This window comes from Carettochelys insculpta, chromosome 31 (genome assembly GCF_033958435.1).
Source record: "Carettochelys insculpta isolate YL-2023 chromosome 31, ASM3395843v1, whole genome shotgun sequence".
In the NCBI taxonomy this organism is placed as follows: Eukaryota; Metazoa; Chordata; order Testudines; family Carettochelyidae; genus Carettochelys; species Carettochelys insculpta.
The window spans coordinates 8,635,691-8,654,046 of record NC_134167.1 but is presented as its reverse complement, the minus strand read 5'-3'; the positions used below and the strand labels follow the sequence as shown (position 1 = coordinate 8,654,046).

General features: G+C 44.3%; 1 protein-coding gene across 2 annotated transcripts in view; it reads right to left on the bottom strand.

The window, feature by feature from the left end:
• ADAM9 (ADAM metallopeptidase domain 9) overlaps positions 1 to 18,356 on the bottom strand; it is a 47,897-nt gene that overhangs the window by 23,451 nt on the left and 6,090 nt on the right. The window contains exons 2-4 of one of the 2 annotated variants that reach the window (XM_074981790.1): positions 7,764 to 7,861; positions 6,048 to 6,112; positions 4,841 to 4,919 (exon numbers count right to left, since the gene is read on the bottom strand). In XM_074981790.1, coding sequence (XP_074837891.1) covers positions 4,841 to 4,919; positions 6,048 to 6,112; positions 7,764 to 7,861 — 242 coding nt within the window. Of the gene's footprint in view, positions 1 to 4,840; positions 4,920 to 6,047; positions 6,113 to 7,481; positions 7,535 to 7,763; positions 7,862 to 18,356 lie in introns of those variants that run through there. The other variant, XM_074981791.1, reaches the window with a different exon arrangement.

The window sequence follows — 18,356 nt, the reverse complement described above, 5'->3', positions numbered from 1 at the left end:
TATAATTCTTACTCCTGTGGGAGTTCTGTGCCAAAAAATTTAAAAATTCCATACCAAAAATTAGAAATTCTGCAAAATTCATATTTTGCTGGTCAAAAGCCACAAGATAGCCAACCCAGTTTCAATTATTTGGTAATTTATTTCAAAAATATCTATTAATGGTACAGTCCAAAAAAAATGATTCTGGTAAATTTTGTGTGACAAGTAGACTACTTACTGGGCATACTGATACAGGATTTTGTGTAATTCATTTAAATTACACTCCAGAACTGTAGTTCCTGCACCTGTCAGTAGCAGTACAAAGGCTTGTGGGACCCGGGGGCAATACAGGTGGGGGAGATGGAAGGAGCCAGTGAGTGAACCTGAGGATGTGAGTGGGAGGTCTTTTTTGTTTTGTTTTTGCTTTTTTTTTGGGCGGGGTGTAGTGATAAAGAGTTGAGAAGCCCTTCCCATACAGATCTCATGCCTCTCCCATTCACTCAAGCATGTCTACCCTTGTCCCCAGACTCCCAAGGCTTTTGCAGCTCCCCTCCCCCGTGCCCAGGCTCAACGCTGTAACCCCACGAGCTCCTGAAGAGAAGCCTGAGCGACCATCTCTCCTCTCTCCACTAACCATTCAGAACCGCAGTCTGTGACCCTGCCAGCAGCCCCACGTGCCACAGTTTATCCCAGCTTGGCTCCACAGGCAGGGTGCTGTGATGAACTGTACTTCTGGGGGAGTTCTGCAGCACAGGGCACAGAACTGCATGTTTTCCCATGCTGGAGCTGATCTGGTACCACACCGACCTCTGGTGAACCAAAGGCAGAACTGCAGCACTGTCCAGACAAAAAAGTTTTTTAGGTGGGAAAATACAAAATTATGCAAGACAGAAGAATTCGGAGCCTCTGGAGAGGCACAGAATTCTGCTGGAAGCAAACTCTCCTGCCAGCATAGGCAGGGCTTAAATTCAGATGGAGCTGTCTGGAGCAGAGCTTTGGTAACCAGTTTCAACCCGCCTGGAGATTCACAGCATAGGGAGGGGTCTGTAAAATAAGTGCAGGTAATCCAATTCCCCAAGGGGCAGCAGCTGGGAGGAGGGAAGAATTCAGCTACTGACCTAGTGCTGTCCACACAGAGACTTAAATCAGCTTAAATACACATTTTGGTATCACATAGTTATGGCAAACTAATTTTCCAGCGCAGAGCAGGTCTCAATCCCACTCCAGCTGCCTGCTAACACGAACACTAGCCTGGGCTATCCTAGCAAATTAGGTTGGCCTAACTATGTCACTTAAGGTTGTGAAAAATCCATGGACCTACCCCACACTAGGCCAACAGGGATGGACTAATCACAGCAGTCCCAAAAGACCATGCCTACTTTTCCCTGCTGTGCATGCTCCAGGTGACAGAGCCAAATAAAAGGAGGCAGCCCAGCTCCGTCAGGGCTGGCCGTGGAGGAGGAAGGCCAACACACCGGTGTCACTCCAAGTGGCAGAGTCCCTGGACTCACACTACGCTGCGCACAACTCACCAACTTCAGAGTCTGATGCGGACACCAGGCCCCACCAGCTGAGGAGATGTCTGGGATGCAATTTATGGTAGGACATGACACAGAGGATGCCGTATATGCAGCCTGTGTCTGAAGCCTTGGATTGAGGGGAGGAGCCAGGCTCCCCTGCCACGCACCATGAGCCACTAGGCATAGCTGCTGTTTGCTTTCAGTCCCAACCCAGAGGTTCATGGACCACAGACAGTTTGTCCTGCTGCACCCAGGGGCTATACAGATTGTTTCAGCTGGGCTCAAGGGGCCTGTCCCCCAACTGCTGTTGCCTGCCCCAGCCAGGAAGCTGAGCTGTCACAGAGTATTTCCCACTCAGCGGCCATGGGCTGGCACCACCAGGGATCTGGAGCCCACCTTGCTGCACTTACCTGATCTAACAGAGAATCCCTACACCAGGATAATGGAGTGTACCAACCTGGCACTGGGCCAGTGGGGGTGGCTTGTCTTGACAAACAGCGCCCCGTCCTAAATCGTTAAGCCAAACTACATCCCTGTGTAGACAGCTCTAGGTTGATGTGAGAATTCATCTGTCAACCTAAGCTTGCTCTACACTAGGCAGGTAAATCGACTGCATGTACACAATTCTAGCAACGGCAACTGCATAGTTAGAATCGACTTATCTGCAATCAACTTACCTGGCCATGCTCACAGAGGGAGGTCGATGCGAGAAACTCTCCCATCAACCTCCCTTGAAACTCTCCCATCAACCTCCCTTACTCCTTGCGAGATCAGGGAGTACAGGGGTCAACTGCTGACCCCAGATAGATCGATTTTGCAGGCGTGTGATATCAAACTCTGGAAGATCATTTGTGACCTGGTTGATCTTTCACATAATGTAGACATACCCCGAGATACCGCATCTCAGGGAAGAGGATTAGCTACACTCACAGGAGAATCCCACCACTCAGCATAAATAGTGTTTACACCTGTGGTCCATGGACCCCTGGAGGCCAGCAGCCTACACCTCAGAATTCCAAAGGGCTCCACACCTCCCTTTGAAAACCAGATGTTTACACAGAGGCACATGTGTGTCTACGCTGAAGATGACTCTCCTAATGCCTGTTCTAATATTAAGCAACCACGCTCAGAAGCACCAGTTGCGAACAGTCTCTGGACTTGAAACTGAGCTGTCCAATTCCCATATTGTTTGTTGCCCCCTCCCAATCCCAGCCCCAGTTAACACTGTAAGCTCAGACCAAACGGTGGGAGTCAGTGAGAGGGCTTAAATTCTCCCTGAGCATTTCCTGGAGCTCCAGGGCACCAAGGCTGCTGCAGATTTGAGAATATTGGCTTGAGCTCCACTCAGGTCAGCTCCAGCTCAACTGCAATCCTGCCAGTGAGTCACTCAGCCTTCCAGGAATAAATTTTGGACGACACACCCTTTGGCTAGAACCAAGTAACATACACGCCAAAAAGAGGCTGACATCTGTTACTTTTGCCCACAGACAGACACTCTGTACTCCCTAAGCACACCCCTAACCAGACCTGAGAAGGCAGTTTTCGGACAATGGAACAATGCCAGCTGACCGCCATTATCCACTTGAGCTTGACTGCCAAGGAGATCCCAGGATAAGGCACAAAAAGATCCATTCTAACGCAACACTTCCATCCCCTGGAAGCAAAACATGTGGTTTCACAGCCTGCTAAACACACAAAAATATTTACATCCTACCTCCACCACAAAACCCACACAGGGCAGGGACATCCCCAACATGTTTTGCATTCTACCAGCCTCTCTCTTGTAAATTAGCTTAGAGGGTGAGCACAAGACAAACATTTCAGTTTGTGCCCCACCAAACGTTCACTGGCTTGCAGCTGGAGCTGTAAGGGTCTCCAGCAGGCGTGTTTTGTTCTGAGATCATTTGTTCTTTGGCCTCCTGCCTTACAAAGTTCTTAAATCATGTAATAATTCCCCCCCGCCCGCAACAGAGCTTGTCATGGCTGCTGGCTGAACTAAAGTCTCACTCTCAAGCAAAACTGTGTTCCTCCTCTGAGTCACCTGCCTTTTCACAGACAGGCAAGTGGGGGAAGAAACCAAACATTCAACTGCTCCTTTTTCAGATCAGATATATTAATGTATCACACCACACACAAATGAAACACAAACAGAGCACATACCACACACAAAGAAAACACAAACAGAGCAGACTTATTTTAAACAAGCGAAAGCAGAGAGAAAGTCAAATGCCCATATACTTGTTAAGCTATGATGCACCATTTGCATTTGTTCCATGAAATCAGTTAATCAATCAGTTTTAGAAAATTTAATGTCTAATTGGCATCTGGTGAAATAATGGGAGTAGAAGCAGCCACAGCAGCTTGCCCAGATGGGGAGAACTGTTGTGCAATTTTTCTGGCTAAGTAGTTCTTATTGTAAACCATGGATGACCAGAGATGTAGGGTCACAAACATTTAATGAGCCAAGCAGTTAGGGGAAGAGTGTGGTTAAAAGGGGGACAGTCCATGAAAGTCGTTATATTCCATATCTAATTGTATACTGCTTCACAAAGTGCTATACAGGGTTGTATCAGGCAATCATTAAGGTGAACCCCCAACAAACCAATGCCCTTCCAGGAAGCTGGCATTCGGCAAACAGCAGAAACACTACACTGTTCTTCTACTTGCAGTACAGAAACAGCAGTAAAAGAAGAACATTAACAGGAAAGATCCTCAATGATTAATCACAGAAGCACAGAATACTAGAACTGAAAGGCACTTCAAGAGGTCATCCAGGCTTTTTCAATTAAAAAAAATTAAGGATTTAAAAAAAAAAAGGAACAATCCAGTTTAAAAAAAAAAAGCGCAAATGTGCTCACAGAGCATGGCACAGAAACAAAATTTGTATCCACGTCTGCAGCCACAACGAGCCATGGACTTCTGCACTGACATCCGCGGATGCAAATACCCACAGAGCTAAAGCAGATATCAGCAAACTTGCAGAGTTCTATATATAAAATTTGTACCCACATCCACATCTCCAAAAATGAGCCATGGATATCTAGGGAGATAAAGTAGATATCTATGGATTTGCAGGGCTCTACCCACTTACACGTCCATCACAGAAAAGTGTGTTTTTTCTAGGATGGTGTGCAAAGGCCAGATTCCAATCTCAAATCTCAAGGTGTCTTCCCAGATGAGGAGCGAATGTGCTGTGCACAGCAGGTTAGAACCTTGTTCTTTAGATAATGCTCTCCAGTCAGTTTCTTAATACTTAATATATTCTTAATATTTTAATAATGCAGATGTATGAAGTTCCAAGCACTCTGCTTCTGTAAGAATACAAAAGAATGAAAACCCACCTGCATGTCTGGAGTTTCAGACTGCAACTTTCCTTCCTCACTGTAGGTATATACTGTGAAATCTTTGGGTAAAAATTCTCTGAAAAGGGGGGAAAAAGGAAAAAGCTATAAAAATATCGATGCAACAAGACACAGATCTCCCTCAACAGCAATACTGTTGAAAAATCTGTACTGAAATAAGGAAGCTGCTTTAACAAAAACCACCCCACCATTAACCACTAAGCAATTATGTAACTACTAGGACCTATTCCTCTATGTACTATATTATGACAAAACTCAAAGTCCTGGAATAGGATATTTAATACAAGAATCTACCACCTCCTCAGGGACAAAGACAAAAAGACAAGAGAAAAAAACAAAACAAAACTGAGCTAAATGCTCACTAGCTTGAGACAGACTTTTAGAAAATGAATCAGTCAGAGGCTGACTTGGTGGCAGCTGGCTTCTCTATCTCCAGTTTTGGAGGAAAGCACATTGAGAAATATTTAACTGAATTTAACAATGGCCAAGCAGCCAGAAAGCAAAGAAGCCAAATTCCTAAGTCTCTAAGGGCCAGGGACCTGACGAATGACAGCCTGAGACCCCAAAGCCTAGGTACTTTGACCTAGTTGTCTCTTTTGTTTATTACTACAACATACTGATTACAAGGAATATCAACTTAAAAACCACTTCTGCCTCATCTTAACCTGTTGTCGTGACAAATTACCGTTAACGATCACTGTGCAAGGACTAGAAAAAAAACCTCTAAATTCCAACTGTGCTTACTTACTCTATAGTCAGTTTCCTTACTTCCGTGGCTCTTTAGCACAGGAACAAGGGAGAAAATTTAAAAACAAAACAGTAGAAGGCACAAGCTGGCAGCTAAAAATGGGAGGTGTTTTGTGTCTGTGTTTGTTTGAAGTAAGATGGTGTCCTTTTAATCTCTGCTCGGAGCTCAGAGTTTACTTGATACCAGACTGCTGGGGCAGGGAGGGAGAAAGATTTAATTCGCTTTCAACTGTTCTCCCCTATGGGTTTAACAAAGCCAACGTGCAAGATGCTTCTGACAAACCACCTCCAGGGCTGGGAACAGCATGTTACCTGGAAACAGCATGTCACACCACTTTCATGACTGGAAACAGCATGTGGAAATCTAATGCAGTTGATAGGAAGTGAATAAACCCAGGGCAGAGTTACTAGAAGTCAAAAGGAAAGACAAGTCACTTACTTGTTCTTTTCTAGATGAATTATGTGTTTCCTTCCCTCTACATGAATGACATACGACTCCTTGTCCTGAACACAAGAGAGAGAACACTTACACGCTTCCATAACAAAAACACTATAACCATCAGCCCTGCCTTTAAAGGAAAGCTTGATGTACAGCTGCTAGAATTCAACCATCAGGGTTCACTCAAGGCCATCACCATGCATGTTCATTCTCAGTTCACAGACATTTACAGTTTCCCAACACTTGGGAGGCAAATTACTGCCTATCCTGGCCACTTCTATACTTCAGAACCCAAGAGACTGAGCTCGATTTATTCGTAAATGTTCTGCTGATTTCAGACTGCCCGGATAAACAAAATATGGGTGATCCCAGTATGTCACATGACTCCAGCCACAAATCCCAGCACATGATTTTAAAGCACGCATAGAAAATTATTTCAAAAATAGCCTTCTGCATTTAATTATTCCATTAATAGCACAGTTCTAAGTCTCCGGGAAAGACGCTTAGTGCTTTTCATGTAATCTCCACAGCTGGGAAAGGACAGTGTGGTTTTTATTACTGCATCCTTCTCTGGTCCATTCTCTCCTCTGTCTGGTACGACCCCAGTAAGTTCGATCTATTTATTTAAAGGCACAGCTCACACTGACTGGTGACTACACTAATTATCATGCCATTAGCAAGCACCAGTTTACCACTTGCGATGAAGTGATGTGTCTGGTGATGGGCTGTTTCAGGATGCTGAACAGTATACCTAAGCTATCGAAGTCCCTGCTCTTTGTAACCTAGGCAACCAGGTGACACCTTTGTTCCCTGGGAAACAGAACAAAGGAGACAAGAGGAGCCTGGCTGGTTTGAACTGGAAGAAGGAGCAGTTGGAGGTGGGTTAGTCATCATGCTGGAGAGGAACAAAGGAGGCAGGTCCCCAGGTTCGGGGACCACCGTCAGGGCCTCCTCTCCCCAGCATGGATTGGACTGACTATTTCCGGTTGCTGTGCTGACAAGTCTGTACTACGCTATGTCCCTGTTGACTAATAAACCTTCTGTTCTGCCTGCTGAATGCGAGTCACACCTAACTGCAGATGGGGTGCAGGGCCTGGTGACCCCTGCACTCCGTAACGCCACTGCAGTCAGCTGCGAGGCTTCATGCCCTGGTCACACAAATCCTGTTGTTAATCTTGACAAACCGCTGTCAGTTTAAGCCTCGAATGTCTTAACCTGCACAGGCGCTGTCCTACTGTGGAGGCTTTCCACGACCTGAAGGGTCTACAATGCCTTAACCACTATATTCTGAAAGCTAGCACAATGCCTTGTCTAGGCTGCAGGAGGGTGGATGCTTGCAGTTGTTTGCAGCTATACTGTTCGGAACTAATTGAATTTAGGGCCAGCTTGGAGCTGATTCAGAAGCAGAGGGTGATTTTAAACACTTCCAAGTACCTGACCATGAAGACCAGAACTTTATCAGGGTTCAGAACAGAACTAGATACATTCATAGAGTTTAGGTCCACCAATACTTATTAGCCAGGATGGGCAGGAATGGTGTCCCTAGCCTCTGTTCGGCAGACCCTGGAAAGAGAGGACAGGAGAGGACTCACTCAATGGCTACGTGTTCTGTTCATTCCCTCTGGGTCAGCTGCGCATTGGCCACTGTCAGAAGACAGGACGCTGGGCTAGCAGGACTTTTGGTCTGACCCAGTCTGGCCACTCTTCTGTTCTTACCTGTATCAAGGAGGAATTGGAGGCTGCTCGCCGCTCTCTTGTTAACCTCTGTGGGTATATAATTTCATAGGAAGACAAATGAGAGGTCTGCTGGAAACCTAGAAGAGAAAAAGCAAATGGCCATGGAATGAGACAACTGCTCTTTGGCAGGATGGTCCAGGGATTACAGTATTAGCTTGGGATTTGAGGCCTCCAGGTTCAATGATCTGTTCTGCCACAGACCCCCTGAGCAACCCTCTGCAAGTCACTTAGCTACTCTGTGCTTCAGACAGAATTAGGGCAGTAGCATCACCCTGCCATACATAGGTGTTATGAGGATACATGCACTTTTAGGTGCTCAGATACTATGATAATGGCAAACATCTAACTGCTTATAATCGATCTGGAACCAAACAGACTCTTCTAACTGGCTTTCTACAGAAGACACCTTATACACATTCAAAATAAACACAGGTGTCAACAACAGAACATACTGAATATCAACTACCATATTTTCTTCATACAAAATAAGGTGCAAGAACTATCCAGCATTATGGATCGAAGACGAACAAACTAAGTGTTCCATACTTGGCATTTAATTTAATGAAATTTAATGTGGGTAAGTGTAAGGTAATGCATGTTGGAAAAAATAACCCAAATTACACGTACTACATGATGGGGTCAAATTTAGCTACGACAGATCAGGAAAGGGATCTTGGAGTTATAGTGGATAGTTCTCTGAAGACATCCACGCAGTGTGCAGCGGCAGTTAGTAAGGCAAATAGGATGTTAGGAATTATTAAAAAAGGGATCGATAATAAGACAAAAGATATCATACTTCCCCTATATAAAACTATGGTACGCCCACATCTCGAGTACTGCGTGCAGATGTGGTCTCCTCACCTCAAAAAAGATATATTGGCATTAGAAAAGGTTCAGAAAAGGGAGACTAAGATGATTAGGGGCTTGGAAAGGGTCCCATATGGGGAGAGGCTAGAGAGACTGGGACTTTTCAGTTTGGAAAAAAGGCGATTGAGGGGCGATATGATAGAGGTATATAAAATCATGAATGGTGTGGAGAAAGTGAATATAGAAAAATTATTTACCTTTTCCCATAATACAAGAACTAGGGGACACCAAATGAAATTGATGGGTAGTAGGTTCAAAACTAATAAAAGGAAATTTTTCTTCACACAGCGCACAGTCAACCTGTGGAACTCCTTGCCCGAGGAGGCTGTGAAGGCCAGGACTCTATTAGGGTTTAAAAAAGAGCTTGATAAATTTTTGCAGGTCAGGTCCATAAATGGCTATTAGCCAGGGATAAAGTATGGTGCCCTAGCCTTCATAACAAGGGCAGGAGATGGATGGCAGGAGATAAATCACTTGTCTTCTGTTCTCCTTCTCTGGGGCACCTGGCATTGGCCACCGTCGGCAGATGGGATGCTGGGCTTGATGGACCTTTGGTCTGACCCAGTATGGCCATTCTTATGTTCTTATGTTCTTATGTTAATTAATTGTCTAGAGGAAGAAAATAAATTCTGCCTTCCAAGCTTCTGTTTGTGAAAGTATGGTACTACCAAGGCAGCAACATGTGCTTAAAGAGATCAACTTCCTGCTGAAGCAGGTATTTTTGAGAAATGCAGGGATCGAAGATCAGAACATGACTCATTCCTATAAAGGCTTTCAGGCTACAAAATGCCTTACAAACATGTACTGCCAGAAAGCACAGTGATCATCTGGGAAGTGGAGAATAATAAGCTAAGTCAGTCAGGCTCAAATAAGAAGCTTGTTAAATATTTTAGAGTACCTCAGTATCTTAAAATACAAGGAGCAATATCTTACCCTCTATCATCATGCTTCAAAGTACTGTGCAGAGAAGACAGTATGACTATGGAGAAAATGAGGCACAGAGAGAAGAAGGAACATGCCCAAGGTCACTCAGAAAACAAGTGGTAGAGCTGGGAATGAAACCCAAGTCCCCTAAATTACAGAACAGTTGTTCTATCCATTAGGCAACACTCCCTCCCTATATGAGACCAGAAAGGTTCCTAAAAGCTACTTTTTCCCCTTTTTGTGGTGCAGCAGCAGCAAACCCAGGGAGAAGTTCTCCAGAACTCAGCAATGTGCTCTAGCCATATGTTCAAGGCTGTTAAAGCACAGTAGGTCACTAAAGGACAATTTAAGGGTGCCCGTAAAAATAATAGTTAACTAGTTGAACTGAATTCACACAATACATAATGAAGTAGCCGCCTCTCTCAGGAGAGAGTCTAGGGTAAAATATTGTTGCTATACACAGAATTTATACAAACACCCCAGAAACATGATGCAGATGGTTCCACGTAAGGATAGGTGGACAACTGAGCTGTTTAAGGGGAATCAGTTACATACTAGTTGTGAAAGTAAATGCTTCTAATACATTTATTTGATAAAATAATGTACCACATGAGGGCTTATGATGAGCCAAAAATCCTCAGTGTCTGCACTTAAGCCACGAGCCACTCCCCTTGGAAAGATGGTGGGGGGAGCTACAAAGGGTTTGAAGTGCAACACATTTTATTGGCATATAACAGTGGAACCTATGAGCTTACCAGAAGACAATCAGCTGTAAATACCAAAATAAAGGAGGAGAAAAATAGTTCTATTTCATGCAACAATTGATCTCCAACCCTACTTTGCAATTCTCGTCACTTATGATCGCTGAGAATCATCCACAAGGAAACATCTACACGCTAGCCATCTGCCACAACAGGAGGAAAAGGAACAGAGCAGTTACTAACCCAACCACAGCAGCTCAGCTTTGAAGAATTCTGCATTCTGGACATAGAACATGTTTACTGCTTTGGAACTCACACCTGGGGTCACCACCATGACTTAAGTTTCCTCCCACTGGAGGCCTAAATAGGCTGCAATTTTCAAAACAGAGCCTTTAAAAAAAAATCCCTCATCATCATCAGCGCTCAGAAACAGCACTGAAATTTAAACATCTGTAGGTGCTCTTTGCTCAGCCACTTGCTGCAGGGATATTCAGATGGTAGGGTATGACTCCAATGGGGATTTGCATTAAAATAAGTGAGTATTTAAAGCACTATATTAGTCTAGCACTGCACTGCTCTGAAGTTTTCCAACCTAATACTGCACATGCACCCCCAAAAAGCCTTGCATTCCCAGCACTGCTGTCCTGCAGTTCAGCTGATGCATTCAGCAGGTACGGTCCTTTAAAAGGACAGCAATTTTTTAAGTCTGGAGTACCTATCCAGTGCAAATAGTAGGCTCTGAACAGATAATCAATTTTGGAGCAGTTGGGGGCGGGGGGGCGATCAAGGTCCGTGTGTGTGTAACCCAGCGGCATGGAGACCACTGACAAGGGAAAGCGAAGTGTGCTCTCTAGACAGACTAGTAACATTGTACTCTGATGGCTACTTCCTAAATCTGAGATGGGGTCCTGGAGACTGCTCTAGATTCCGCACAGGTGACACTGTAGAATTACGAAGCCCTTCACACTTCACTGGCAAAAATAGCTGTGCTTTTACCAGGGCATAACTAACATGCAGCCACTACCCTAATGTTAAAATACTGTAGACGTGGCTCTGCAGTTTTACCATGAAGTAAACCAGGTGAACTCCATCCCAGACAAAGGATACAGGGTTCAGCTTCCAAGGCACGCTGCTGTACGAGCTACATGTGACTTGCCTCTCCTTGGTTATATCACTATAAAATCCCAAGGCACGTCAGTTCTCATTAAAACAAAGAACCCTTTTTGTCTGTTAAGAAAAAGCTTTGTTTTGGTTTTACTCACTTGTAGATTACTGAGCCAGTCCTGTTGTTCATTGACTGTTCAGTGTATTACACGCTGTACGGACAGACAAAGGTTTGGATCTCTTCTTTGGGGGGCTCTGTCTATATTATACTTAGGTGCTACAGTTCAGACAAGGGTTCAACTTATCCACAGTGCATCTTTGTGCATCCCTCTAGCGGATCACTGTTGAAATGGTGGACAAACAGGACACACTGAGATACTTAGCTCTACCTTGCAAAACCAGAAAGAAACTGTATTGTACGTTTAATGCTGAATACTTCACTGCAAAGAGACAGACAAGAACCAAAGTCACCCCCAGAGTGTTTATCCAAGACTGCTTTGCCAACACAACATGATACCCTACATGACTTTGGCCTTTTCAAAGTGTTCTTCGGCAGATGGCTTCTTGCCTCTCTGCATAATAGCAACAAGTTAATCACAAAATTAAACTTTGGCTTCCGTGGCCTAGCCCATTTCGTACTTCTCCCAGACTGTTGACAGGATCTGGCCTCAGGTAGGGGAAAAGCTGACACATCTCTGTGTATGTCAGAGGACAATGGATTCTCTGCAGTTCTCTCAGCCCTTATTGGGAGAACACACCTGAACAGTCCCCTGCAAACAGGGTTGATAGAAATCCATTTTTTTAACCTAGAGTTGCCAATGGCCACCAAGTTTCATTTTCTTATTTTACATTAAATAATACATCGTGGCCACAGTCCACGGGGATGATGCCATAAGTCTACTCGCTACTTTACTTCAGGATAACTCTGCTTTTCCAAGGGAACCCCATTCTATACCTGTTTTCTCAAAAAACAGAAGTGCCAGTGAGTTCAATGGGGCTTCCTCCAAAATTAAATGCACTCTTAGCACAGTCAGTCTTAGTTTTTTTGGTAACTTGATTTAAATCAATGTGGAATTTCTGATTATTTAAATTAGTGATTTAAATTACCATGATTTAAATCAATGCTCCCTGCCTTCAAGGCAACAATCAATAACAAAATCTAGCACATACAGAGCATGTTCAATCAATCAACCTCAAAGCTGTTTCAAAAGAGGTCAATATTGTTATCCCCAGGCTACAGACAGGGAAACTGAGGCTCACATAATTCAAGTAGCTTGCTCAAGGTCACCCAGCAAGCCAGTAGCAGAGCAAAGACCAGAGTCAGGTCTCTAAAATCTCACCCCAGAGGTGTTAAACATCACCACAATCCCATTTTATGCATAGAACAACATCGCTTCCTGGAAGTTAACTCTCCCTGGTATGGAGATCTTGTGAACAAAATGCAGGTAGCCATGACAAAATTAACAGCTAAGACCTTACACATCTGCAGCCCTGGCTATATCTGAGCTAGCTTTGTCCCTCAGCATCCCTCACCCTCTCTGCTGTCAGCAACACCAATCTAGATACCCCATTCATCCATTTTTTCCTGCAGACACCTCTCTGCCTTCTTTTACTCCTCTCTCTATGCAAGGGGCCTCCTCCCAGCTCTAATCTACCAAGCCAGCAACTTTTCATCTCTCAGATTTCTACTCATTTTCCTCACCAACAACTGGGCTTACTCCAAGTACAGATGTTAAGAAATTACTGTTTAACCACTAGGGGCTGGAGCAGCCCCCTGCCCATGGCAGACCTAGGACTATTGTGGCAGGGGTGCTCCAGCCAGGCCAGAGAAACCCCAGTCCATGGCAACCTCAGAAGCACTGCAGGCAAGGTCTCCAGCCTAGCTGGGGCAGTTCCATCCATGGTGTCCTTGGGAGTGCCATGGGTGGTAGGGCCTCAGGCTAGCCGGAGCAGCCCCTGTCTACGGTGGGGGCAGTGGACCACTACAGCCCATCGGGGCTGGAGCGCCCCTGCCCAGCTGTCCGCTATTAAATCGGTTAACCAGTTACACTTAACGTTTAACCTGCAGATTAATTAAAGAGGATTTTACATTCCAAATTCCCAGCACTAGTTTTAAGACCCTCATAGGTTCTGTACGACACCACTACAGTGACAAATGAAGACTGAAGCCCATGTGCTTTTCCACAAACAATACCTAAACCTGGAAGCCAAAGCAATTAGAGTATTTTCAATTCCAGTCTCCCATGCTCTGCTATGCACTCTGAGAGCTCCAAATCATACTAGCCAAGTTTAGCCACTCACCGAGCTCCAACACTTCTTGGAAAAAAGGATGATGTAGTGCATATAGCACAGTAAAATTAACTCTTTCCTTTGATTTACTGATTGAAGGATATGCCAGAAAGCTATAACCCCTGCCCAGAATAGCCCTCATTCACATAGTCTAGAAAGGGTAAAGAGCATTGGACAGTCACATCCTCAGTCAGACGACAACACAGGGAAGAACCGCTTCCTTCCCTGGGATAAGCCACTAATCTACCCTCTCATGAGTGACCACTCCCCGCTTCTAGCGCAGGCATTTTCAGTTGCAGATGAGATTTCTATTCACACCCTGTCCCAGATTTTTGTATATTGTTACTGTCTGCCATTGAAGTTTCCATATCTGGCACCAGGAGGTGGCTGCATTTCAGTGGGGGAAAATGGGAATCTGATACATTTTGTGAAGCATTTTGAGGATTAAATGCTGCAGAAACATTATAGCATCAATACACAGGGCCCATTTCATAATGCTGCATGCTACGCTGAAAGCACCAGTTGTGCACATAGAACTGAAAGACCCGCGAAAGAGCTAGCAGAGCTAGAGGAACTGAAGGACACTGGTGGATACAAGACTGCTGAGACACTGAATCTCAAGGAAACCGGGAGAGGAGGCGGTAGAGACAGGAAAAGGGAGATATAATTTTCGACTCTCTAAACATCCAATAAGCACTTGCTCCCCAATTTGGAAATGTACCTTACGCACACTGGGTACGGGCCTTCCCTCCCCTTCAAAAGGCATGTATCTTCTGTCCCATCTGTCATCAGAAGGTACCTTACTCTCACTCCCTGCCTAGCAGGGTGCTCTCTATCAAACAATTTAAAATCTCAAGAGACTCTTTTCAAGCAATTCTCCAAAAATAAAGACACTGAACAGACATATTACAGGAGTTGGGATGAGACTCACTTTTTAACACGTGGTACCATATTGCACAGAAAGTTCCGATGACCCCTTGTTTAAACAGACACGTACAGGAATGTGAACAGTTGTTTTGTTTCTGATACTTATATGGATATCTAAATTCATTGAAACCTTCCTACATTTAAAAAAAAAAGTTAAAAGGATGAAATATTGGCGTTTAATTAAAATCAATTAACTTTTTGGAAGACACCCTGGCATGAACTTTACATACATTTGGATTAAACTGCTTCTCAACTCCTCCTTCAGTGTGGTCCCTTGTCCCCTCACTACCTCATTTCCTCAGTATTAACGATTCAATCCAGTAAAAGATTATATTAAAAAAATATATACCTCCACCCCTATTTACAGCCAGAGCTTACATGGCAGGAATCTCCTCAGGAAACGAAAAACAACTCTGGTCTTGCTGGAAACATGGACTGTTTAATCCCGAGGAAATCCCTGAACAAAAGAGTTGATTCTAGTACATACAGCCATCACATTTACTCAAATACTTATAAAGTCTGACTAGCTACTATCTGAATTCCCCATATAGCATTTCTTCCACATTTAACAGTCCTAGATGGGGCACTGGATTCAATCAGGAAAAGAGTTTAAGAATAAGGAGGGAAATTAAATTAAAACAACAACAAGTCATTCCCTCTTACAAGACAAATGAGATCTTGAGAGGTAAGAGGTAATCCTGCAGTGTGCTGATCTTCTGCAGCACATGCAGCTCCCTTGCGATCAGAGCAAGTTCAGACAGACAGGCTTGGTTCTCACTAGGGAAAAGATACTTGTCCTTAACTTTAGTTAGGTAAGCATAAAGTAAAATCCTAAGGAAAACCAGTTTGGAAGTATCAGAGGAGGAGCCATGTTGGTCTATGGCCGTGTCTACACTAGCCCCAAACTTCGAAATGGCCACGCAAATGGCCACTTCGAAGTTTACTAATGAAGCGCTGAAATGCATATTCAGCACTTCATTAGCATGCGGGCGGCCGCGGCACTTCAAAATTGATGCTCCCCGCCGCCGCACGGCTCGTCCCGATGGGGCTCCTTTTCGAAAGGACCCCGCCTACTTCGAAGTCCCCTTATTCCCATAAGCAGATGGGAATAAGGAGACTTCGAAGTAGGCGGGGTCCTTTCGAAAAGGAGCCCCATGGGGACGAGCCGCGCGGCGGCGAGCTGCGTCAATTTCGAAGTGCCGCGGCTGCCCGCATGCTAATGAAGCGCTGAATATGCATTTCAGCGCTTCATTAGTAAACTTTGAAGTAGCCATTTGCGTGGCCATTTCGAAGTTTGGGGCTAGTGCAGACGTAGCCTATATCTTCAAAAACAACAAGAAGTCCTGTGGCACCTTCTAGACTGACAAATATTTTGGAGCATAAGCTTTCGTGGGCAAAGACCCGCTTCGTCAGATGATGAAGTGGGGCTTTGCCCACGAAAGCTTATGCTCCAAAATATCTCTTAGTCTATAAGGTGTCACAGGACTTCAGTCTGTAAGTGTCACATGAGTCCACGGGTCCAGGCAGACCCTAGACTCCCCTGCAGACTTTACTCTGACCTGCTAATTTGTGTAAAAACTACAGGCTGCCTGGCTTCCCCAAGGATTTTACCTCACGTTAGCTAATTGATGGTAAAAACACATCACCATCCACCCCAGTGAAAAACAAAGCCTGGGCGTTTCTCTGGAGATGCTGAGTGCCTTGGAAAACTGAGCACCAACCTTGACACATTATAGTCAACAGATTACTCTCCAGTCCATACTCCCAGCCCCTCATTAGGCCTGTGTACCTTGAAGCTCTGTGATTTTCTCTGTTTAAGAATAAATGCAATTGAAAAACACTGGCTCTGCCTGCTTGTTTTGAACTAGGATGTGTCTATGCCGCCACTTTCAGCGCTAAAACTTTAGCCGTTCATGGAAGGATGGAGAAAAGTCATGAGGGATAAAAATTTTAGCATGGAAAAGCCCTCATTTGGCACATTGTTTGTTTGTTTGTTTCAAATTGCCAGGAAAGCTCTTTTCCAGCAATAAAGAGTGACTAAAAATTGCCCAAGTCACAGCACTGAGACAGCAGTATGGCCAAGCTGTAACATGGGCCATATAGGCATACCCCTAGAGAGGTAACTGTGATGTGATACAAAGTCTGCAGCTCAGAAATAGTCACTCTACTGTTTTGCATACAGTAAACTCTTCCATATCCAGCAGCCACGGGACCAGGAGGTTGCCCAGTATTCAAATATTCTGGATAATAGAGAGGTATACCTAGCAATGCAAAACAATAAAGAAAAACAAGATTAGATATTAAGAAAAACAAAAGTGTACGTGGAGTACTTTATTTACCAACAACAGTCGTATTGTATACTTTAAACTTATACTGGATTTCCTGTATTTACTCTTACTATATTGTACTCATGGACAATGTAACTAAAATTTACTTACGGTTAAAATGCAGGTTATTAGATCATTCTAGATAATACAAGCTGGATACGAAAGAGTTTACTGTAAAAGTGGACTGTTAAAGCATGTAACTATAACTATTTTTATATGTTATCTCCAGCATAAGTAACTTTATAGATCAGTTTGGCTGTCTGCAGCACATTTTGCAATTCTACTTGTGATGTTGCTTCGGGACCCTGGGTTGGGCATTCCTGTCTAGTCATTTGTATCACACGTTACCACACCTAATCACCTCTTCCGGCCATTCTTAGGTGTAATTTCAATTGTGACCACATTCTCAGCCACAAGAGCAGCCACACCCATTACAATTATTCTGTCTCATTCATATTACGCTAATGACTTTTCAATTAACCAAGCTGAAATTGCCAAGTGGAAGGTGTGGAAGGGGAAGGTGAGCCCTAAGAGGAACTTTGCAAATGGTCCACTGTGTCTGAGAGTTTAAGAGGCATTAAAACACACCACATAACCATCAGTATCAGAGAGGTCGCTGTGTTAGTCTGTAGCTTCAAGAACAACAAGAAGTCTTGTGGCACCTTATAGACTAACAGATATTTTGGAGCATAAGATTTCGTGGGCAAAGACCCGCTTCATCAGATGCATGAGTGGGGGGCAGGGGGTGGTTTCAGAGGGGTATTTAGAAAGTGGGGTCCCAGTAAAAGGGAGGGCCAGAGCTGACATTGTCTATTCAGCAAGGTGGAAATAGCATATATCATGATGTAAGCCCTGTACAGCTTTCAGGAACCACTGTAAACAGTTAGAGCCCTTTCTAATTCAGAAGAGGCTCTGTACAGGATAAAAGGTAACATATAGCTTTTCCCACCCTGCCTTTATACACTGGGGCTCATTTACAGATCTTTCCATGGCGTACTTGTAGTCAGAACTACACCACCACCTTGTGCAGTCTGTGTCAACATTGGAAGACATGCCCCAGCATTGCCAATGACTCATAACTTCTTCCCAGTTCCCTTCAAGCAGTGTTAAAGACCCTGGTGTGGACAAAAACTCAACAGAAGCTTTGCTTTGATGAGCAACCAGATGGTGATCCAGTGTACTAGTTCAAGCTTACAATAGAGAGGCCGGAGTAATGAAGATTGTTAAAAAACTAGCCCCACCTCCAGCTGTAAGTGAATCAATGAATTCAGAGTCGGTCACAGAGAGAACACCTACTCCAGGCAGCATTCCTGGACCCAGCAGTGCTCTGGAAGGACCAGCACTAATTGCACTGCGTGACTCATGCACAGAGCTCTCTTTTTCCTGGAATCTTTCAGCTCTTGCTGCACAGATGTATTTCTTCTACTCTGGGT